The sequence below is a fragment of the Mobula hypostoma genome, chromosome 9 (assembly GCF_963921235.1).
Source record: "Mobula hypostoma chromosome 9, sMobHyp1.1, whole genome shotgun sequence".
Lineage (NCBI taxonomy): Eukaryota > Metazoa > Chordata > Chondrichthyes > Myliobatiformes > Myliobatidae > Mobula > Mobula hypostoma.
This window is the reverse complement of record NC_086105.1, coordinates 84439217-84463883: the sequence shown is the minus strand read 5'-3', so window position 1 is coordinate 84463883 and position 24667 is coordinate 84439217. Positions and strand designations below refer to the sequence as shown.

General features: G+C 46.6%; 1 protein-coding gene across 1 annotated transcript in view; it reads left to right on the top strand.

Annotated features, from left to right (window-relative positions):
* Positions 1-24667, top strand: part of LOC134351826 (protein kinase C beta type) — a 405871-nt gene that overhangs the window by 352608 nt on the left and 28596 nt on the right. Inside the window, exons 14-15 of the mRNA XM_063058567.1 lie at positions 15977-16057; positions 16440-16547. Coding sequence (XP_062914637.1) covers positions 15977-16057; positions 16440-16547 — 189 coding nt within the window. The remainder of the gene's footprint in view (positions 1-15976; positions 16058-16439; positions 16548-24667) is intronic.

Below are 24667 nucleotides of genomic sequence, written 5' to 3'. Positions count from 1 at the left end.
TCTTTGTTTCGGTCATGCTGTTGTAGTCAGTGCAGTATAGTCCTGTTTGTGTTGGTCACACTGCTGTGGTCAGTGCTGTTATCTGGGTTGTGTTGGTCACACTGCTGTGGTCAGTGATGTGTGGTGCTGGTTGTGCTGGTCACACTGCTGTGGTCAGTGCTGTGTAGTTCTGGTTCTACTGGTCACACTGCTGTGGGTAATGCTGATATCTTGGGTGTATTAATCACACTGCTGTGGTCAGTGCTGTTATCCTGGTTGTCTTGGTTATACCTTTCTGGTGAATGCTGTTGTACAGCATGTATTGATCACACTGCTGTGATCAGAGCTATCTGGTTTTGGTTGTGTTGGTCATAATGTTATGGGAAGTGACGTGTGGTTCTGTTAGTTTTGGTCAGACTGCTGTGGTGAGTGCTTTGTGTTTCTGATTGTGTTAGTCTCAATGCTGTGTGGTTCTGGTTGTATTGGTCACACAGCTGTGGTCAATGCTGTTGTCCTGGTAGAGTTGATCACACTGCTGTGGTCAGTGCTATTATCTGGGTGGTGTTGGTCACACTGCTGTGGTCAGTGTTGTTATCCTGGCTGTGTTGATCACACTACTGTGGTCAGTGCTGTTATCCGGGCTGCATTGGTCACACTGCTGTTGTCACTGCTGTGTGGTCCTGTTTGTGTTGATCACACTGCTGTGGTCAGTGCTGTTATCCTGGTTGTGTTGATCACACTGCTGTGGTCAGTGCTGTTATCTGGGTTGCGTTGTGTTGGTCACACTGCTATGGTCAGTGCTATTTTCCTAGTTGTGTTGGTCACTCTAATGTGGTCAGTGCTGCTTTCCTGATGGTGTTAATCACCCTCATGTGATCAGAGCTATCTGGTTTTGGTTGTGTTTGTCACACTGCTGTGGTCAGTTCTGTGTGGTTCTGGTTTTATTGGTCACACTGCTCTGGTCAGTGCTGTTATCCTGATTGTGTTGGTCACCTTGCTGTGGTCAGTGCTGTGTGATCCTGGTTGTGTTGGTCACACGGCTGTGGTCAGTGTTGTGTAGTTTTGGTTGTGTTGGTCACACTGCTGTGGTCAGTGCTGTGTATTTCTGTTTCTACTGGTCACACTGTGTGGGTAGTGCTGATATATTGGTTGTTTTAATCACACTGGTGTGGTCAGTGCTGTAATCCTGGTTGTCTTGGTTACACTTTTGTGCTGTTGTACAGCTTGTGTTGATCACACTGCTGTGATCAGAGCTATCTGGTTTTGGTTGTGTTGGTCACCATGTTATGGACAGTGCCGTGTGGTTCTGTTTGTTTGGGTCACACTGCTGTGATCAATGCTGTTGTCCTGGTTGTGTTGGTTACATTGCTGTGGTCGGAGCAGTGCGGTTCTGGTTGTCTTGGTCGCACTGCTGTGGTCAGTGCAGTTATCCTGGTTGTGTTGGTCACACTGCTGTGGTCAGTACAGTTAACCTGGTTCTGTTGGTCACACTACTGTGGTCAGTGCTGTTATCCGGGTTGTGTTGTTCACAATGCTGTGGTCAGTGCTGTGTAGTTCTGATTGTGTCGGTCACACTGCTGTAGTCAGTGCTGTGTAGTTCTGGTTGTGTCGGTCACACTACTGTTGTCAGTGCTATGTGGTCCTGCTTGTGTTGGTCACAGCGCTGTGGTTAGTGCTGTTGTGGGCAGTTCTGTGTGGTTATGTTTGTATCGGTCATGCTGTTGTGGTCAATGCAGTGTAGTCCTGTTTGTGTTGGTCACACTGCTGTGGGCAGTGCTGTTATCCTGGTTGTGTTGATCACACTGCAGTGGTCAGTGCTGTTATCTGGGTTGTGTTGGTCACACTGCTATGGTCAGTGCTATTTTCCTAGTTGTTTTGGTCACTCTGCTGTGGTCAGTGCTGTTTTCCTGACTCTGTTCATCACCCTCATGTGATCAGAGCTATCTGGTTTTGGTTGTGTTTGTCACTCTTGCTGTGGTCAGTTCTGTGTGGTTCTGGTTGTATTGGTCACACTGCTCTGGTCAGTGCTGTTATCCTGGTTGTGTTGGTCACCTTGCAGTGGTCAGTGCTGTGTGATCCTGGTTGTGTTGGTCACACGGCTGTGGTCAGTGTTGTGTAGTTTTGGTTGCGTTGGTCACACTGCTGTGGTCAGTGCTGTGTGTTTCTGGTTCTACTGGTCACGCTGTGTGGGTAGTGCTGATATCTTGGTTGTTTTAATCACACTGGTGTGGTCAGTGCTGTAATCCTGGCTGTCTTGGTTACACTTTTGTGCTGTTGTACAGTTTGTGTTGATCACACTGCTGTGATCAGAGCTATCTGGTTTTGGTTGTGTTGGTCACCATGTTATGGGCAGTGCCGTGTGGTTCTGTTTGTTTGGGTCACACTGCTGTGATCAATGCTGTTGTCCTGGTTGTGTTGATCACATTGCTGTGGTCAGTGCTTCTCTTCTTGTTGTGCTGGTCACACTGCTGTTGTCAATGCTGTTGTCCTGGTTGTGTTGGTTACATTGCTGTGGTCAGAACGGTGTGGTTCTGGTTGTCTTGGTTGCACTGCTGTGGTCAGTGCAGTTATCCTGGTTGTGTTGGTCACACTGCTGTGGTCAGTACAGTTAACCTGGTTCTGTTGGTCACACTACTGTGGTCAGTGCTGTTATCCGGGTTGTGTTGTTCACAATGCTGTGGTCAGTGCTGTGTAGTTCTGGTTGTGTCGGTCACACTGCTGTTGTCAGTGCTGTGTGGTCCGTGTTGTGTTGTTTGCACTGCCTTGGTCAGTGCTGTTCTGCTTGTTGTGCTGGTCATACTGCTGTGGTCAATGCTGTTATCCTGTTTGTGTTGGTCACACTGCTGCGGTTAGCGCTGTGTGCTCCTGGTTGTGTCGGTCACACTTTCGTGGGCAGTTCCGTGTGGTTGTGTTTGTTTCAGTCACGGTATTGTGGTCAGTGCAGTATGGTCCTGTTTGTGTTAGTCTCAATGCTGTGGCCAGTGCTGTGTGGCTCTGGTTGTATTGGAACACAGTTATGGTCAATGCTGTTGTCTTGGTTCTGTTGCTCACTGCTGTGGTCAGTGCAGTTATCCTGGTTGTGTTGGTCAGACTGCTGTGGTCAGTGCAGTTATCTTGGTTGTGTTGGTCACACTACTGTGGTCAGTGCTGTGATCAGAGCTGTCTGGTTTTGATTGTGTTTGTCACACTGCTGTGGTCAGTGGCGCCTGGTTCTGGTTGTGTTGGTCAGACTGCTGTGGTCAGTGCAGTTATCCTGGTTGTGTTGGTCACACTACTGTGGTCAGTGCTGTGATCAGAGCTGTCCGGTTTTGGTTGTGTTTGTCACACTACTGTGGTCAGTGCTGTGTAATCCTGTTTGTGTTGGCCACACTACTGTGGTCAGTGCTGTGATCAGAGCTGTCTGGTTTTGGTTGTGTTTGTCACACTACTGTGGTCAGTGCTGTGTAATCCTGTTTGTGTTGGCCACACTACTGTGGTCAGTGCTGTGATCAGAGCTGTCTGGTTTTGGTTGTGTTTGTCACACTGCTGTGGTCAGTGCTGTGTAATCCTGTTTGTGTTGGCCACACTACTGTGGTTAGTGCTGTGTGCTCCTGGTTGTGTCAGTCACACTGTTGTGGGCAGTTCTGTGTGGTGCTGGTTGTGTTGGTCACACTGCTTTGGTCAGTGCTGTGTGGTTCTGGTTGTGTCGGTCTCACTCCAATGGTCAGTGCTGTTATCCTGGTTGTGTTTGTCACACTGCTGTGGTCAGAGTTAACTGGTTTTGGTTGTGTTAGTCACACTGCTGTGGTCATTTCTGTGTGGTCCTGGTGGTCTTGGTCACACTTTTCTGGTCAATGATGTTGTACAACTTATGTTGATCACACTGCCGTGATCAGAGCTATCTGGTTTTGGTTGTGTTGGTCACAATGTTATGGGCAGTGCCGTGTGGTTCTGTTTCTTTCGGTCACACTGCTGTGGTTAGTGCTTTGTGTTTCTGATAGTGTTAGTCTCAATGCTGTGGTCTGTGCTGTGTGGTTCTGGGTGTAATGATCACACAACGGTGGTCAATGCTGTTGTCCTGGTTGTGTTGGTCACACTGCTGTGGTCAGTGCTGTTATCCTGGTTGTGTTCATCACCCTGATGTGATCAGAGCTATCTGGTTTTGGTTGTGTTGGTCACACTGCTATGGTCAGTGCTGTTATCCTGGTTGTGTTGGTCACACTGCTGTGGTCAGTGTTGTGTAGTTCTGGTTGTGTTGGTCACACTGCTGTGGTCAGTGCTGTGTGGTTCTGGTTCTACTGGTCACACTGCTATGGGTAGTGCTGATATCTTGGGTGTTTTAATCACGCTGCTGTGGTCAGTGCTGTAATCCTGGTGGTCTTGGTCACACTTTTCTGGTCAATGCTGTTGTACAACTTGTGATGATCACACTGCTGTGATCAGAGCTATCTGGTTTTGGTTGTGTTGGTCACAATGTTTTGGGCAGTGCCGTGTGGTTCTGTTTCTTTCAGTCACACTGCTGTGGTTAGTGCTTTGTGTTTCTGATAGTGTTGGTCTCAATGCTGTGGTCTGTGCTGTGTGGTTCTGGGTGTAATGGTCACACAGCGGTGGTCAATGCTGTTGTCCTGGTTGTGTTGGTCACACTGCTGTGGTCAGTGCTGTTATCTGTGTTGTGTTGGTCACACTGCTGTAGTCAGTGCTGTGTAGTTCTGGTTGTGTCGGTCACACTACTGTGGTTAGAGCAGTGTGGTTCTGGTTGTCTTGGTCGCACTGCTATGGTCAGTGCAGTTATCCTGGTTGTGTTGGTCACACTGCTGTGGTCAATGCTGTTGTTCTGGTTGTGTTGGCCACATTGCTTTGGTCAGAGCAGTGTGGTTCTGGTTGTCTTGGTCACACTGCTGTGGTCAGTGCGGTTTTCCTTGTTGTATTGGTTACGCTGTTGTGGTCAGTGCAGTGTAGTCCTGTTTGTGTTGGTCACACTGCTGTGGTCAGTGCTGTTATCCTGGTTGTGTTGATCACACTGCTGTGGTCAGTGCTGTTATCTGGGTTGTGTTGGTCACACTGCTATGGTCAGTGCTGTTTTCCTAGTTGTGTTGGTCACTCTGCTGTTGTCAGTGCTGTTTTCCTGACTCTGTTCATCACCCTCATGTGATCAAAGCTATCTGGTTTTGGTTGTGTTTGTCACACTGCTGTGTCAGTTCTGTGTGGTTCTGGTTGTATTGGTCACACTGATGTGGTCAGTGCTGTTATCCTGGTTGTGTTGGTCACCTTGCTGTGGTCAGTGCTGTGTGGTGCTGGTTGTGTTGGTCACACCGCTGTGGTCAGTGTTGTGTAGTTTTGGTTGTGTTGGTCACACTGCTGTGGTCAATGCTGTTATCCTGTTTGTGTTGGTCACACTGCTGTGGTTAGTGCTGTGTGCTCCTGGTTGTGTCGGTCACACTTTCGTGGGCAGTTCCGTGTGGTTGTGTTTGTTTCAGTCACGGTATTGTGGTCAGTGCAGTATGGTCCTGTTTGTGTTGGTCTCAATGCTGTGGCCAGTGCTGTGTGGCTCTGGTTGTATTGGACACATAGTTATGGTCAATGCTGTTGTCTTGGTTCTGTTGATCACTGCTGTGGTCAGTGCAGTTATCCTGGTTGTGTTGGTCACATTACTGTGGTCAGTGCAGTTATCCTGGTTGTGTTGGTCACATTACTGTGGTAAGTGCTGTGATCAGAGCTGTCTGGTTTTGGTTGTGTTTGTCACACTGCTATGGTCAGTGGTGTCTGGTTCTGGTGGTGTTGATCACACTGCTGTGGTCAGCGCTATGTAATCCTGTTTGTGTTGGTCACAGTGCTGTGGTTAGTGCTGTGTGCTCCTGGTTTTGTCAGTCACACTGTTGTGGTCAATGCTGTGTGGTTCTGGTTGTAATGGTCACACTGCTATGGTCAGTGCAGTTATCCTGGTTGTGTTCATCACCCTGATGTGATCAGAGCTATCTGGTTTTGGTTGTGTTGGTCACACTGCTGTGGTCAGTTCTGTGTGGTTCTGGTTATGTTGATCACACTGCTGTGGTCAGTGCTGTTATCCTGGTTGTGTTGGTCACCTTGCTGTGGTCAGTGCTGTGCGGTGCTGGTTGTGTTGGTCACACCGCTGTTGTCAGTGTTGTGTAGTTTTGGTTGTGTTGGTCGCACTGCTGTTGTCAATGCTGTTGTCCTGCTTGTGTTGGTTACATTCTGTGGTCAGAGCAGTGTGGTTCTGGTTGTCTTGGTCATACTGCTGTGGTCAGTGCAGTTATCCTGGTTGTTTTGGTCACACTGCTGTGTAGTTCTGGTTGTGTCGGTCACACTACTGTTGTCAGTGCTGTTCTCCTTCTTGTGCTGGTCAAGCTGCTGTGGTCAATGCTGTTGTCCTGATTGTGTTGGTAATGTTACTGTGGTCAGAGCAGTGTGGTTCTGGTTGTCTTGGTCACACTGCTGTGGTCAGTGCTGTGTGGTCCTGTTTGTGTTAGTCACACTGCTATGGTTAGTGCTCTGTGCTCCTTGTTGTGTAGGTCACACTGTTGTGGGCAGTTCCATGTGGTTATGTTTGTTTCGGTCATGCTGCTGTAGCCAGTGCAGTGTAGTCCTATTTGTGTTGGTCACACTGCTGTGGGCAGTGCTGTTATCCTGGTTGTGTTGATCACATTGCTGTGGTCAGTGCTGTTATCTGGGTTGTGTTGGTCACACTGCTATGGGCAGTGCTGTTGTCCTGGTAGTGTTGATCACACTGCTGTGGTCAGTGCTATTATCTGGGTTGTGTTGGTCACACTGCTGTGGTCAGTGCTATTTTCCTAGTTGTGTTGGTCACACTGCTGTGATCAGTGCTGTGTGGTCCTGGTTGTGTTTGTCACACTACTGTCGTCAGTGCTGTTATCCTGTGTGTGCATCACCCTGATGTGATCAGAGCTATCTGGTTTTGGGTGTGTTGGTCACACTGCTGTGGTCAGTGCTGTGTAGTCCTGGTTGTGTTGGTCAAACGGCTGTGGTCAGTACTGTTATCCTGATTGTATTGGTCACACTGCTGTGGTCAGTTTTGTGTAGTTCTGGTTGTGTTGGTCACACTGCTCTGGTCAGTGCTGTGTGGTCCTGGTTGTATTGGTCACACTGCTGTGGTCAGTGCTGTGTGGTTCTGGTTCTACTGGTCACACTGCTGTGGGTAGTGCTGATATCTTGGTCGTTTTTATCACACTGCTGTGGTCAGTGCTGTTATCCTGGTGGTCTTGGTCACACTTTTCTGGTCAATGCTGTTGTACAACTTGTGTTGATCACACTGCTGTGATCAGAGCTATCTGGTTCTGGTTGTGTTGGTCACAATGTTATGGGCAGTACCGTGTGGTTCTGTTTCTTTCGGTCACACTGCTGTGGTGAGTGCTTTGTGTTTCTGATAGTGTTGATCTCAATGCTGTGGTCTGTGCTGTGTGGTTCTAGGTGTAATGCTCACACAGCGGTGGTCAATGCTGTTGTTCTGGTTGTGTTGGTCCCACTGCTGTAGTCAGTGCTGTGTAGTTCTGGTTGTGTCGGTGACACTACTGTGGTTAGAGCAGTGTGGTTCTGGTTGTCTTGGTTGCACTGCTATGGTCAGTGCAGTCATCCTGGTTGTGTTGGTCACACGGCTGTGGTCAATGCTGTTGTCCTGGTTGTGTTGGCCACATTGCTATGGTCAGAGCAGTGTGATTCTGGTTTTCTTGGTCACACTGCTGTGGTCAGTGCTGTTTTCCTCGTTGTATTGGTCACGCTGCTGTGGTCAGTGCTGTGTGGTCCTGTTTGTGTTGGTCACAGTGCTGTGGTTAGTGCTGTGTGCTCCTGGTTTTGTCGGTCACACTGTCGTGGGCAGTTCCGCGTGGTTATGTTTGTTTCGGTCATGCTGTTGTGGTCAGTGCAGTGTAGTCCTGTTTGTGTTGGTCACACTGCTGTGGTCAGTGCTGTTATCTCGGTTGTGTTGGTCACACTGCTATGGTCAGTGCTGTTTTCCTACTGTGTTGATCACCCTCATGTGATCAAAGCTATCTGGTTTTGGTTGTGTTTGTCACACTGCTGTGTCAGTTCTGTGTGGTTCTGGTTGTATTGGTCACCTTGCTGTGGTCAGTGCTGTGTGGTGCTGGTTGTGTTGGTCACACCGCTGTGGTCAGTGCTGTTGTCCTGGTTGTGTTGATCACACTGCTGTTGTCAGTGCTGTGTGGTCCTGGTTGTGTTGTTTGCACTGCCTTGGTCAGTGCTGTTCTCCTTCTTGTGCTGGTCAAGCTGCTGTGGTCAATGCTGTTGACTTGATTGTGTTGGTAACGTTACTGTGGTCAGAGCAGTGTGGTTCTGGTTGTCTTGGTCACACTGCTGTGGTCAGTGCTGTGTGGTCCTGTTTGTGTTAATCACACTGCTGTGGTTAGTGCTGTGTGCTCCTTGTTGTGTAGGTCACACTGTTGTGGGCAGTTCCATGTGGTTATGTTTGTTTCAGTCATGCTGTTGCAGCCAGTGCAGTGTGGTCCTATTTGTTTTGGTTACACTGCTGTGGTCCATGCTGTTATCCTGGTTGTGTTGATCACATTGCTGTGGTAAGTGCTGTTATCTGGGTTGTGTTGGTCACGCTGCTGTGGTCAGTGCTGTTATCCTAGTTGTGTTGATCACACTACCGTGGTGAGTGCTGTTATCCGGGTTGTATAGGTCACACTGCTGTTGTCATGACTGTGTGGTCCTGGTTGTGTTGATCACACTGCTGTGGTCAGTGTTGTAATCCGGGTTGTATTGGTCACTCTGCTGTTGTCACTGCTGTGTGGTCCTGGTTGTGCTTTTGCACTGCCTTGGTCAGTGCTGTTCTCCTTGTTGTGCTGGTCTCACTGCTGTTGTCAATGCTGTTGTCCTGGTTGTGTTGATCACACTGCTGTGGTCAGTGCTGTTATTTGGGTTCTGCTGATCACACTGCTATGGTCAGTGCTATTTTCCTAGTTGTGTTGATCACCCTCATGTGATCAGAGCTATCTGGTTTTGGTTATGTTTGTCACACTGCTGTGGTCAGTTCTGTGTGGTTCTGGTTGTATTGGTCACACTGCTCTGGTCAGTGCTGTTATCCTGGTTGTGTTGGTCACCTTGCTGTGGTCAGTGCTGTGTGGTCCTGGTTGTGTTGGTCACACGGCTGTGGTCAGTGTTGTGTGTTTCTGGTTCTACTGGTCACACTATGTGGGTAGTGCTGATATCTTGGGTATTTTAATCACGCTGCTGTGGTCAATGCTGTTCTTTGGGTTGTGTTGGTCACACTGTCATGGTCAGTGCTGCTTTCCTCATTGTGTTGGTCACACTGCTGTGGTCAGTGCTGTGTGGTCCTGGTTGTGTTGGTCATACTGCTGTGGCCAGTGCTGTGTGGTTCTGGTTTTACTGGTCACACTGCTATGGGTAGTGCTGATATCTTGGGTGTTTTAATCACGCTGCTGTGGTCAGTGCTGTAATCCTGGTTGTCTTGGTTACACTTTTCTGGTCGGTGCTGTTGTACAGCTTGTGTTGATCACACTGCTGTGATCAGAGCTATCTGGTTTTGGTTGTGTTGTTCACAATGTTATGGGCAGTGCCGTGTGGTTCTGTTTGTTTCGGTCACACTGTTGTGGTCAATGTTGTTGTCCTGGTTGTGTTGATCACATTACTGTAGTCAGTGCTGTGTAGTTCTGGTTGTGTCGGTCACACTGCTGTTGTCAGTGCTGTGTGATCCTGGCTGTGTTGTTTGCACTGCTGTGGTCGGAGCAGTGTGGTTCTGGTTGTCTTGGTCGCACTGCTGTGGTCAGTGCAGTTATCCTGGTTGTGTTGGTCACACTGCTGTGGTCAGTACAGTTAACCTGGTTCTGTTGGTCACACTACTGTGGTCAGTGCTGTTATCCGGGTTGTGTTGTTCACAATGCTGTGGTCAGTGCTGTGTAGTTCTGATTGTGTCGGTCACACTGCTGTTGTCAGTGCTGTGTGGTCCTGGTTGTGTTGTCTGCACTGCCTTTGTCAGTGCTGTTCTCCTTTTTGTGCTGGTCAAACTGCTGTGGTCAATGCTGTTATCCTGTTTGTGTTGGTCACACTGCTGTGGTTAGTGCTGTGTGCTCCTGGTTGTGTCGGTCACACTGTTGTGGGCAGTTCCGTGTTGTTATGTTTGTTTCGGTCATGCTGTTGTAGTCAGTGAAGTGTAGTCCTGTTTGTGTTGGTCACACTGCTGTGGTCAATGCTGTTCTTTGGGTTTTGTTGGTCACACTGTCATGGTCAGTGCTGCTTTCCTCATTGTGTTGGTCACACTGCTGTGGTCAGTGCTGTGTGGTCCTGGTTGTGTTGGTCATACTGCTGTGGCCAGTGCTGTGTGCTTCTGGTTTTACTGGTCACACTGCTGTGGGTGGTGCTGATATCTTGGGTGTTTTAATCACACTGCTGTGGTCAGTGCTGTTATCCTGGTTGTGTTGGTCACACTGCTGTGGTCAGTGCTGCTTTTCTCATTCTGTTGGTCACACTGCTGTGGTCAATGCTGTGTGGTCCTGGTTGTGTTGGTTACACTGCTGTGGTCAGTCGTGTGTGGTTCTGGTTCTACTGGTCACACTGCTGTGGGTAGTGCTGATATCTCGGGTGTTTTAATCACACTGCTCTGGTCAGTGTTGATATCCTGGTTGTCTTGGTTACGCTTTTCTGGTTAATGGTGTTGTACAGCATGTGTTGATCACACTGCTGTGATCAGAGCTATCTGGTTTTGGTTGTGTTGGTCACAGTGTTATGGGCAGTGCCGTGTGGTTCTGTTTGATTTGGTCACACTGCTGTGGTCTGTGCTATTATCTGGGTTGTGTTGGTCACACTGCTGTGGTCAGTGCTGTTTTCCTAGTCGTCTTGGTCAGACTGCTGTGTGCAGTGCTGTTATCCTCGTTGTGTTGGTCACACTGCTGTGGTCAGTGCTGTCTGCTCCTGGTTGTGTTGATTACACCGCTGTGGTCAGTGCAGTTCTCCTGGTTGTGTTGGTCACACTGCTGTGGTCAGTGCTGTTATCCTGGTAGTATTGGTCACACTGCTGTTGTCAGTGCTGTTATCTGGGTTGTGTTGGTCACACTGCTGTTGTCAGTGCTGTGTGTTCCTGGTTGTGCTTTTGCACTACCTTTGTCAGTGCTGTTCTCCTGGTTGTGCTGGTCACACTGCTGTTGTCAGTGCTGTTATCCTGGTTGTGTTGGTCACACTGCTGTGGTCAGTGCTGTTATCTGGGTTGTGTTGGTCACACTGCTGTGGTCAGTGTTGTGTGGTCCTGGTTGAGTTGATCACAGTGCTGTTATCCTGGTTGAGTTGATCACAATGCTGTCATCCTGGTTGTATTAATCACACTATTGTGGTCAGTGCTGTTATCCGGGTTGTATTGGTCACATGGCTGTTGTCACTGCTGTGTGGTCCTAGTTGTGTTTTTGCAGTGCCTTGGTCAGTGCTGTTCTCTTTGTTGTGTTGGTCACACTGCTGTGGTCAGTGCAGTTACCCTGGTTGTGTTGGTCACACTGATGTGATCAGAGCTATCTGGTTTTGGTGGTGTTGGTCAATTCTGTGGTCAGTTCTGTGTGGTTCTGGTTGAATTGGTCACCTTGCTGTGGTCAGTGCTGTGTCGTCCTGTTTGTGTTGGTCATACTGCTGCAGTAAGTGCTGTGTGGTCCTGTTTGTGTTGGTCATACTGCTGTAGTCAGTGATGTATGTTCCTTGTTTTGTTGCTCACACTGCTGTGGTCATTTCTGTGTGGTCCTGGTTGTGTTGGTCACACTGCTGTGGTCAGTGCTTTTCTCCTTGTTGTGCTGGTCACACTGCTGTGGTTAATGCTGTTGTCCTGGTTGTGTCGGTCACACTGTTGTGGTCAGTTCTGTGTGGTGCTGGTCGTGTTCATCACACTGCTGTGGTCAGGGCTGTGTGGTTCTGGTTGTGTGGGTCACACTCCAATGGTCAGTACTGTTATCCTGGTTGTGTTTGTCACACTGCTGTGGTCAATGCTGTTGTCCTGGCTGTGCTGATCACACTGCTGTGATCATAGTTAACTGGTTTTGGTTGTGTTGGTCACACTGCTGTGGTCAGTGCTATTATCCTGGTTGTGTCGGTCACACTGCTGTGGTCAGTGCTGTTCTCTTTGATGTGCTGGTCACACTGTTGTTGTCAATGCTGTGTGGTCCTGGTTGTGTTGGTCACACTGCTGTGGTCAGTTCTGTGTGGTTCTGGTTGTGTTGGTTACACTGCTGTGGTCAGTGCGGTTATCCTGGTTGTGTTGGTCACGCTGCTGTGGTCAGTGCAGTTATCCTGGTTGTGTTGGTCACACTGCTGCGGTCAGTGCTGTTATCCAGGTTGTATTGGTCACACTGCTGTTGTCACTTCTGTGTGGACCTGGTTGTGTTTTTGCACTGCCTTGGTCAGTGCTGTTCTCCTTGTTGTGCTGATCACACTGCTGTTGTCAATGCTGTTGTCCTGGTTGTGTTGGTCACACTGCTGTGGTCAATGCTTTTGTCCTGGCTGTGTTGATCACACTGCTGTGATCATAGTTAACTGGTTTTGGTTGTGTTGGTCACACTGCTGTGGTCTGTGCTGTGTTGCTCTGGTTGTGTTGGTTACACTGCTGTGGTCAGTGCTGTTATGCTGGTTGTGTTGGTCACGCTGCTGTGGTTAGTACTGTTTTCCTAGTTGTGTTGGTCACAATGCTATGGCCAATGCTGTTTTCCTCATTATGTTGGTCACGCTGCTGTGGTCAGTGCTGTGAAGTCCTGTTTGTGTTGGTCACACTGCTGTGGTCAGTGCTGTTCTCTTTGATGTGCTGGTCACACTGTTATGGTCAATGCTGTGTGGTCCTGGTTGTGTTGGTCACGCTGCTGTGGTCAGTGCAGTTATCCTGGTTGTGTTGGTCACACTGCTGCGGTCAGTGCTGTTATCCAGGTTGTATTGGTCACACTGCTGTCACTTCTGTGTGGACCTGGTTGTGTTTTTGCACTGCCTTGGTCAGTGCTGTTCTCCTTGTTGTGCTGATCACACTGCTGTTGTCCTGGTCACACTGCTGTGGTCAGTGTAGTGTGGTCCTGGTTGTTTTGATCACACTTGCTGTGGTCAGTGCTGTGTGATTCTGGTTGTTTTGGTCTCACCGCTGTGGTCAGTACAGGTTTCCCCCACCATCCTAAGGTAGAGCATTCCTATGAAACACTTCGTAAGCCAGAATATCATAAAGTGAAGAAGCAATTACCATTTTTTGGGGGGGAAATTTGTGAGCGTTCGCAGACCCAAAAAAGAACCTACCAAATCATGCCAAATAACACATAATCCCTAAAATAACAGTAACGTATAGTAAAAGCAGGAATGATATGATAAATGCACAGCCTATATAAAGCAGAAATACTTTTCTCCAATCATTGCCGCACTGTCCACCGTAGCAAAAATCTCACGCAAGCGATCTGGGCAGAAACACTCCCTCCAGTAACCGTTAAGCTATGAAGCAGCCAAATCATACCATATAACACATAAAAATACACAGCCTACAGAAAGTAGAAATAATGTCTGTACAGTGTAGAATCACTTACTGGAATCAGGAGGACAGCGCCAAGCACAGTGATGATGTTGTGTTAGGCTGGGTGGTCGGAGGTTGGGGTGGTGCAGTGGATCCCAACCTCTAGGTCGCAGACCGATGCCGATCTGCAAAGCATGCATGGGTGCAGCGGTAGCCAGGACGCACCCAGCACATCTTTAAGAAAAAAAAGCTGAAATAAACAAGCCAATTAATTGGGTGCCACCTGGAACGTAAATGTCGGCCCAGATCAGAGGCGACGCCACTATTGTTCGCCACGATCGAAATGCTTAATTATGTCTAGTTTTACGCTAAGTGTAACACCCTTACGAGCTCTTTTAGTCTTTTCCGATACCTTCGAACTCATCTTGCAAACGGATGCTCAAAATAAATTGACAAAAATCACAGATGCTCACAGGCACATGTTTAAGCGATGCTGGTTAGAATGCAGTTCCGGGGGTGCAGCTTGGCTGCTTGAGGCGCGCGCTAGCCTTTTCTCGTAACAGTGAATACATCTTCTGTTAGCAAAAAAAGGTAACTAATGTAGGCCTTTCGTAACAGCGAGCTGTCGTAAATTGAACATTCAAAAAGCGGGGGACACCTGTACTGTTATCCTGTTTGTGTTGGTCAACACTCCTGTGGTCATTCCTGTGTGGTTCTTGTTGTGTTGGTCACACTGCTGTAGTCAGTGCTGTTTTCCTAGTTCTGTTGGTCACAATGCTATGGTCAGTGTTGTTATCCTCGTTGTGTTGGTCACACTGCTGTAGTCAGTGCTGTTTTCCTAGTTCTGTTGGTCACACTGCTATGGTCAGTGTTATCCTCGTTGTGTTGATCACACTGCTGTGGTCAGTGCTCTGTGCTCCTGGTTGTGTTGGTCACACTGCTGTGATCAGAGTTAACTGGTTTTGGTTGTGTTGGTCACACTGCTGTGGTCAGTGCTGTGTGGTTCTGGTTGTGTTGGTTACACTGCTGTGGTCAGTGCAGTTATCCTGGTTGTGTTGGTCACACTGCTGTGGTCAGTGCTGTTATCCTGGTTGTGTTGATCACATTGCTGTGGTCAGTGCTGTTATCCTGGTTGTGTTGGTCACACTGCTGTGGTCAGTGCTGTTATCCTGGTTGTGTTGGTCACATTGCTGTGGTCAGTGCTGTGTGGTCCTGGTTGTGTTGGTCACACTGCTGTGATCAGAGTTAACTGGTTTTGGTTGTGTTGGTCACACTGCTGTGGTCAGTGCTGTGTGGTTCTGGTTGTGTTGATCACATTGCTGTGGTCAGTGCTCTGTGCTCCTGGTTGTGTTGGTCACACTGCTGTGATCAGAGTTAACTGGTTTTGGTTGTGTTGGTCACACTGCTGTGGTCAGTGCAGTTATCCTGGTTGTGTTGGTCACACTGCAGTGGTCAGTGCTGTTATCCTGGTTGTGTTGATCACATTGCTGTGGTCAGTGCTGTTATCCTGGTTGTGTTGATCACATTGCTGTGGTCAGTGCTGTGTGGTTCTGGTTGTGTTGCTGGCGCTGCTGTGTAGTACTGGTTGTTTTGGTCACGCTGCTGTGTAGTACTGGTTGTGTTGGTCACACTGCTGTGATCAGAGTTAACTGGTTTTGGTTGTGTTGGTCACACTGCTGTGGTCAGTGCTGTTATCCTGGTTGTGTTGGTCACACTGCTGTGGTCAGTGCTGTTATCCTGGTTGTGTTGATCACATTGCTGTGGTCAGTGCTGTGTGGTCCTTGTTGTGTTGCTGACGCTGCTGTGTAGTACTGGTTGTGTTGGTCACACTGCTGTGATCCGTGCAGTGTGCTCCTGGTTGTGTTGGTCACACCAATGGGTGCTCTCCAGTGTGATCCCGCTGCTTACTGTCAGCTGCTGCCATTGTCTCTGCTTTAGGACATCTCATGGTCAGAGTCACAGTCTTGCTGAATATGCTGGTGGATTATCATTGTGCTTCAGGTCTGTGTCATGAACTGGAGCGTTATCACTTTGGAATCAGGCTGCATCAGGCTTTTGCAGTAGTTGCGCTTATTTCCACTGATTTGTGGAAGCTCTTTTTGCCTAACCTCTCTGTGCTTCTGTAATACGTTATCTGGTGGGAGAGTCAATCGCAGGGAAACCGACCTTTTGGCCCACGCTGTCCATTCTGACCTGGCATGTCATACACTGGCTCTGGTCCATCTGATGAATACTTGGTCACAGAGAGTATTGTCTGTGAATCCAGTCCAACCACATGTGTCCACATTCCCATCAACCCTGACCTCCAGATTCTATCTCTCTCACAAAGCAGGAACATCTTACACTATTGAGTTAACCGCCAACCCATTTGTCTTTTGAATATGAGCACAAGGGGAGAGCACGTAGACACAGAGTGAACATGTTTGACACAACTCCAGCTGCCTTGCTTCCACTTTTTTTGGAGAAGCTGACTGAAATCTTGATATATTTCAAACAGGTGCAGACTCTGTTGATGTGGCATCTTATAATACAAAATAACTCATGCCGTTTCAGATCATTGCCTATCAACCATATGGGAAGTCAGTGGACTGGTGGGCCTATGGAGTATTACTGTATGAAATGCTGGCAGGACAGGTAAGAATTTGATTATTCTGACTTAGAGAAGGACTTGGGATGAATGTTTTATAAGAAAAAAAATTAATAGAATTGGCAATTTGCAATTTATAAATACCATGGAGCTGGTGATTATGTGTAGATTTGAGTGAGTGTGTGTACACACAGTATGCGTGCGCGTGCATGGCTGTTTGGTTTTATGTACAGTATCTGTCTGAACTTATGCATGTCTCTGGATCTAAGTTTCGATGCATTTGTCCAGCTGAATGTTTGCATCTGTTTCTGAGTCCTTGCAGCTCTTAATTTTTGGTTTCGCCTTTTGACAGCAGGTTCTGATTTCTCTCTCTTTATTAAATCTATGTAACTGGTCTAATTGCTGCTTTTCATACGTCATTTCCTGCAGCCTCCTTTTGATGGTGAGGATGAAGATGAGCTTTTCCAATCTATCATGGAGCATAATGTAACTTATCCCAAATCAATGTCCAAAGAAGCTGTGTCCATTTGTAAAGGGGTAAGTGTTGGCTCCTGCTTTGATGAGCATTCTGAGGCAAAGACTGGGCTGTTTCAACAATGTGTAACCTTGCTTTCCGCAGGGATCACTCCCTACGCGACTCTCTTGTCCATTTGTTCCCCCCCATCCCTCCCCACTGATCTCCCTCCTGGCACTTATCCTTGTAAGTGGAACAATTGCTACACATGCCCTTACACTTCCGCCCTTACACTTCCTCCCTTACCACCATTCAGGGCCCCAAACAGTCCTTCCAGGTGAGGCGACACTTCACCTGTGAGTGTGGCTGGGGTGATATACTGCGTCCGCTGCTCCCGATGTGGCCTTCTATATATTGGCGAGACCCGACGCAGACTGGGAGACCGCTTTGCTGAACACCTACGCTCTGTCCGCCAGATAAAGCAGGATCTCCCAGTGGCCACACATTTTAATTCCACATCCCATTCCCATTCTGACATGTCTATCCACGGCCTCCTCTACTGTAAAGATGAAGCCACACTCAGGTTGGAGGAACAACACATTATATTCCATCTGGGTAGCCTCCAACCTGATGGCATGAACATCGACTTCTCTAACTTCCACTAATGCCCCAGCTCCCCCTCGTACCTCATCTGTTATTTATTTTTATACACACATTCTTTCTCTCACTCTCCTTTTTCTCCCTCTGTCCCTCTGAATATACGCCTTGCCCATCCTCTGGGTTCCCCTCCCCCCCACCTTGTCTTTCTTCCCGGACCTCCTGTCCTATGATCCTCTTGTATCCCCTTTGCCAATCACCAGTCCATCTCTTGGCTCCATCCCTCCCCCTCCTGTCTTCTCCTATCATTTTGGATCTCCCCCTCCGCCTCCCACTTTCAAATCTCTTACTAACTCTTCCTTCAGTTAGTCCTGACGAAGGGTCTCGGCCTAAAACGTCGACTGTACCTCTTCCTAGAGATGCTGCCTGGCCTGCTGCGTTCACCAGCAACTTTGATGTGTGTTGCTTGAATTTCCAGCATCTGCAGAATTCCTGTTGTTTGTAACCTTGGGAAATCTGGAATGTGCAAGGATTTGAAAATCTCAACTTCTTGTGAATGAATTTATGTCTAAGTTCTTTGTTGAGTAAGTACTCTGCTCTGAGATTGCAAATGTAAAGCGGGGTAGCTGCAAAATTTCCAGCAGAGCGAAACTGTGAAAGGTAATTTCCAGCAGTTAGGTTTCTACGGAGCATGTTGCTGCAAATAACATCTGGCTCAGTGCAACATCAGAAATAAGTGCCCTATGTTTAAACTTAGAGATGTAACAGGGTGCACTATGGAGGCTGGCCATAAGAGGTTGGTCAGATCATCCAGCACAGACGCAAAGCCTGCCTTGCAATTGTGTCCCATTACCTCCCACTCATCAGAATGCTAATTGCTTGCTGTTCTCAAGTCAAATTAAATTCTGAGCTCCAAGGCTACTTCACCAAAGTCGCAGTAAATGGGAACAACACTGTATCTTATCTGTCCAGCCTTATTTCCCTTAGTGTCAGTCAAGCCAGAAAGCAGAAGCTGTCAATGAAGAGATGATTATTGCAGCATGTGTTATCTGCACTTCATTGAATGCTCACAGACCAGTGGGATCAGGCACGATAAAATTAAAGAGAAAAAACTGCAGAGGAAGCAGCTACACTGAATAAAATGTGCTATCAGGTTTACACAATGTTGGCATTCAGGACATTAATGGGTGAAGGTGACATGCGGAGTCTTTATCTGACATTTCATCAATGTCTAAAGCTTCATGTCATTTTCGAATTCACTGATCCTCAAACAATATTAAAACAAGTGAGTAAGGATTTTCAACATTATTATAGAATGGGATACAGTAAGACCATAAGACATAGGAGCAGAATTAAGCCATTCAGCCCATTGAGTCCACTTTGCCATTTCATCATGGCTGATTCCAGATCCCATTCAAACCCATACACCTGACCTCTCACCATATCCCTTGATGCCCTGATGGATCAGGAGACGACAACTGCTTTAAATTTCTCGGACTTGGCCTCTGTGGTAGAGCATTCCACAGTCACTACTCTCTGGCTAAAAAAATTCCTTCTTACCTCTGTTCTAAAAGGTCATGCCCTCAATTTTGAGGCTATGCCCTTTAGTTCTGGATATCCCCACCAGAGGAAAACTCTCCCCATCCACCCTATCTAATCCGTTCAACATTCGGTAAGTTTCAATTAGATCCCCCCCGCATTCTTCCAAATTCCAGTGAGTACAGGCCCAAAGCTACCAAACACTCCTCATATCCTCATGAATCTCCTCTGGACTCTCTGCGATGGCAACACATCCTTTCTGAAATATGGGGCCCTAAACTGTTGACAGTATTCCATGTGCAGCCTGACTAGTGTCCTACAAAACCTCATTTGGGAATGATACACAATGACAGCTTTAGCCCTTATATGATTCTGTGAAGCAAGAACTGCATCAAAATTATTGTATAAATTGTATATTTCTTGATGAAATACTTGGATAAATTCTTGACTGTGAACTCAGAAAGTCTGTTCAAGGAGTCATAGAAAAGTACAGCACAGAAACAAGCTTTTCAGCCCATTGAATCCATGCAAATAATTTAAACTGCCTAATCCCATCTACCTGCCCCCCATACCTCTACTATCCACGTACCTATCCAAACTTCTCTTGTGTTGAAACCAAGCTCACATGTACCACCTGTGCTGGCAGCTTGTTCCACGCTATCACGACCCTCTAAGAGAAGAGGTTTCTCCTCATGTTCCCCTTAAACTTTTCACCTTTCACCCTTAACACATGAACTCTGGTTGTAGTCCCACCCAACCTCAGTGGAAAAAAAGCCTGTTTGCATTTACCCTATCTATACCCCTCATAATTTTGTATACCTCTGTCAAATCTCCCCTCAATCTTTTATGTTCCAAGGAATAAAGTCCTAACCTGTTCAACCTTTCAACCCACACTCTTTCAACCTGATTTACATCTTTCCTGTAGGTAGGTAACCAAAACTGCTCACGATACTCCAAATTAGGCCTCTCCAATATCTTATACAACTTCAACACAACATCCTATTTCCTGTACTCAATACTCTGATTTACGAAGGCCAATGTGCCAGAATTTTTCTTTACAACTCTACCTACCTGTGATACCAATTTCAATGAATTATGGACCTGTATTCCCAGATCCCTTTGTTCTACCACACTCCTCACTGCCCTACCAGTCACTGTGTAAGATCTACCCCGTGTAAGTCCAACTGAAGTTCAATACCTTACACTTTTCTGCATTAAATTCCATCTGCCATTTTTCTGTCCATTTCTCAATCTGGTCCAGATCCCGATGCAAGCCATGATAGCTACTGTCCACTACACTCCCAATCTTGGTGTCATCTGCAAATTTGCTGATCCAGTGTGGCACAGTATCATCAAGATCATTGATGTTAATGACAAACAACAATGGACCCAGCACCCATCTCTGCAACACTCCACTAGTCACAGGCCTTCAATCAGAGAGGCAACCATCTACTACCACTCTCTGGCTTCTCCCACAAAGACAGTATCTAATCCAATTTTGTACCTGAGTTCTTAGAAAAATTGTATGTCAAGAAAACCCATGTTAAGATTGCTGGCTCACTTATTCAGCTTTTATGAAGGTACACTCAGTGCAGGATTAGTCTTTAGCTTTCAGATTTCTCGTGGAAACAGGCTGTGCCAACCAGTAAATATATTAAACTGTGGGTTAATTTTGACCTGTTCATTGCCAGTTGTGACATCAATCAACCTAACTGCCTCTGTCTGCAAAGAACATTTTAAATATCTTTGCCAGGGCCCCTGCAATTTCTGCCTGGAGATGTATCACTCTAGTTTACCTCAAGACAGTAAGCACCTCCTCTTCCATAAACTGGATATAGTCCATGACCTCACTACTCATCTGTCTCAGTTCTATAGTCTATCTCCCAAGTAAATATAGATACTAAAAAGTAATCATTGCCCCACCTCTTTCAGCTCCATGCACAGATGAAGGTACGGATTTTTAAGATGACCACTTTTGTCCCTTGCTATCGTTTTTCTTTTAATATAGTTTTCGAAGCCCTTGAAATTTTCTCTGTCACGGTTGAATCTGCCTCTTGTGGAGTGTGTGAAACCAAATGTTAGATCACTAGCAGATAGAAATATTTCAAGTTGCCAATCACAAAGTACAGATTTAGAGTCATAGATCACTACAGCACAGAATCAGGCTCTTTGGCCCAACTAGTCTGTGTGAGCCTTGTCTCACCTACCTGTACCTGGACCATAACCCTCCATACCTCTGTTATCCATGTATCTATCCAGACTTCTCTTAATCTCCCATGATAGTCATGGCAGATTTCAACATACAAGTCGATTGGAAAAATCAGGTTGGAAATGGATCGCAAGAGAGTGAGTTTGTTGAATACCTATGAAAAGGCTTTTTAGGGCAGTTTAACATTGAACCTACTTGGGGGTCAGTTATACTGGATTGAGTGTTAGGTAATGAACCAGAGGTGACTAGGGAGCTTAAGGTAAAAGAACCCTAAGGAAGCCATGATCACAATATGATTGAGTTCAACTTGAAATTTGATAGGGAGAAAGTAAAGTTTGATGTAGCAGCATTTCAGTGGAGTAAAAGGAATTTCAGTGGTATGAGAGGAGTTGGCCAAAGTAAATTGGAAGGAGATCTTGGCAGGGATGACAGCAGAGCAACAATTGCATGAGTTTCTAGGAAAAATGAGGAAGGTGCAGGACAGATGTATTCCAAAAACAAAGAAATACTCAAAATGGCAAAATAGTGTAACTATGGCTGAGAAGGAAAGTGAAGCTAATATAAAAGAAATGCAACAAAGCAAGAATTAGTGGGAAGGCAGACGATTGGGAAGCTTTTAAAAACCTAGAGAGAGCAATTAAAAGAATCATCAGGAGGGAAAAGATGAAACAAGCTAGCAAACTATGTCAAGATGGATAGTAAAAGCTTTTTCAAGTATTTCAAGGGAGATGAGGTCGAGTACAGGGCTACTATAGGAAACTTAGTCACATGGTGTGAGCAGGATTATCTTCAGCTTAATGTGAAAAAGACTAAGGAGCTGGTGGTAGACCTGAGGAGAGCTAAGGTATGATGACCCCTGTTTTCATCCAGGGGGTCAGTGTGGACATGGTGGAGGATTACAAATACCTGGGGATACGTATTGTCAATAAACTGGACTGGTCAAAGAACACTGAGCCTGTCTACAAGAAGGGTCAGAGCCGTCTCTATTTCCTGAGGAGACTGAGGTCCTTTAACATCTGCCAGACGATGCTGAGGATGTTCTACGAGTCTGTGGTGGCCAGTGCTATCATGTTTGCTGTTGTGTGCTGGGGCAGCAGGCTGAGGGTAGCAGACACCAACAGAATCAACAAACTTATTCGTAAGACCAGCGATGTTGTGGGGATGGAACTGGACTCTCTCACGATGGTGTCTGAAAAGAGGATGCTGTCCAAGTTGCATGCCATCTTGGTCAATGTCTCATAATGTACTGGGTGGGCACAGGAGTACATTCAGCCAGAGACTCATTCCTCCAAGATGCAGCACAGAGCATCATAGGAAGTCATTCCTGCCTGTGGCCATCAAATTTTACAACTCCTCCCTTGGAGGGTCAGACACCCTGTGCCGATAGGCTGGTCCTGGACTTATTTCATAACTTACTGGCATAATTTACATATTACTATTTAACTATTTATGGTTCTATTACTATTTATTATTTATGGTGCAACAGTAACGAAAACCAATTTCCCCCTGGGATCAATAAAGTATGACTATGACTATGTAAAAAATAAGAGAGATGAGAGTGGATATAGGACCTCAAGAAATTGAGGCTGGAGAAATAATAATGGGGGACAAGGAAATGGCAGATGAACTAAATGAGTATTTTGCATCAGTCTTCACTGTGGAAGACACTAGCCATGTGCCAGATGTTGAGAGAAGAGAAGTGAGTGCAGTTATGATTACAAGAGAGAAGGTGCTCAAAAGGCTGAATAACCTAAGGGTACATAAGTTACCTGGACCAGATGAACTGTACCCAAGGGTCCTGAAAAAGGTAGTGGCAGAGATTGTGGAGGCATTCATAGTGATCTTTCAAAGATCATTTTACTCTGGCACGGTACCAGAGGACTGGAAAATTGCAAATGTCACTCCACTCTTTAAGAAAGAAGGAAGGCAGCAGAAAGGAAATTATAGACCAGTTAGCCTGACCTCAGTGGTTGGGAAGATGTTGGAATTCTTTGAGGAGATTACAAATAGGATAGGTAAAGGGGATGCAGTGGATGTGGTATATTAGTGGGAATAAAAGGATCCTTTACTGGTTGGCTGCCAGTGACTAGTGGTGTTCCACAGGGGTCAGTGTTGGGACTGCTTATTTTTATGTTGTATATCAATGATTTATATGATGGAACAGATGGCTTTGCTGCCAAGTTTGCAGATGGTATGAAGATCGATGGAGTGGCAGGTAGGCTGCAGAAGGTCTTAGACAGATAGGAGAATGGGCAAGAAAGTAGCAAATGAGATACAATGTTGGAAAACGCATGATCATGCACTTTGCTAGCAGAAATAAATGTGCAGACTATTTTCTAAATGGGGAGAAAATCCAAAAATCTGAGATGCAAAAGGAACTTGGGAGTCCTTGTGCAGAACAATCTAAAGGTTAACTTGCAGGTAGAGTCAGTGATGAGGAAGGCAAATGCAATGTTAGCATTCATTTAAAGAGGTCTGGAATACAAGAGCAGGGATGTGATGCTAAAGCTTTATAAGGCATCAGTGAGGCCTCACCTTGAGTATTGTGAACAGTTTTAGGCTCCTCATTTAAGAAAAGATTGCTGGCTTTGGAGAGGGTTCGAAGTAGGTTCACAAAGATGATTCCAGAAATGAAAAGGTTATTGTATGTGGAACGTTTGATAGCTGTCGGTGTATAGTTACTGAAATTTAGAAGGATGGGGTGGCGGGGGCGTGTCATATTTCTAATGCTGAAAGGCCTAGATGGAGTAGATGTGGAGAGAATGTTTCTCATGGTGTGGGGTTATAGGACAATGGAGCACAGCCTCAGGATCGAGGTGCGTCCATTTAAAACAGAGATGCAGAGAGATTTCTTAAGCCAGAGGGTGGTGAATTTGTGGAATTTATTACCATAGGCAGCTGTGCAGGCCAGGTTGTTGGGTGTATTTAAGGTAGAGCGTGGTAGGTTCTTGATTGGACATAGCAACAAAGGTTACGAGAAGAAGGGGAAAAATGATCAGCCATAATTGAATGGTGGAGCAGTCACAATGGGCCAGATGGATAAATTCTGCGCCTACTTCTTAGGGACTTATGTCTAACTACTGACTGCATGTATAACAGGAACTGTGCCTCGGCACTGTGTGTATTTTAGGGATTGGGTCGCAGTATTGACTGTGGATGTGTAACAGCTACTGTGTGTCCCAGTACTGACTGTGTATGTGTAACAGCTACTGTGTGTCCCAGTACTGACTGTGTATGTGTAACAGGTATTGTGTGTTCCAGTACTGACTAAATCTGTAACAAGTATTGTGTGTCCCAGTACTGACTGTGTATTGTTACGTACCCCGTATCTGGGTTGCCAAACCAGCAGGAATGGACCACTAGTTGGAGTCTGGATTACTGGAAACTAATAAAGTTTTATTAAAGAAATATGTAACAAAGTACTCTAATCGTAAGGATATAAATACAACAGGTTAGCAATGATAAAACACACATGTACACAGAACTAGGATAATAGGAATTAACCAAGCTCTAACGCAGTCTAGGGGTAAAGTGATTAGTCTCAAGTGACGCAGAGTTCAGTTCAGCTTAGTACAGTTCGCAGTAATCACTGTTGTGCCGTTAGAGAGAGAGAGAGAAATGCAAATTTTGATTCAAGCAGACCTTTGATGTTCTTCGCAGTTGGCTTTCGGGCGGACCCTTTTATGTCTTCTATCCTGCTGTGGTCACCGACTGTGACCCCTCCGTTCTGGATACGACCGTTCTTCCACGGTGAACCCGGCACCCAGGCAAGGGCGGACACACACACCAGGTTCCCGCCGATCATACCTTTTCACCCTGTCAGTCTATGGTCGGTTCCCTCGAACCAGACCTCTAAAC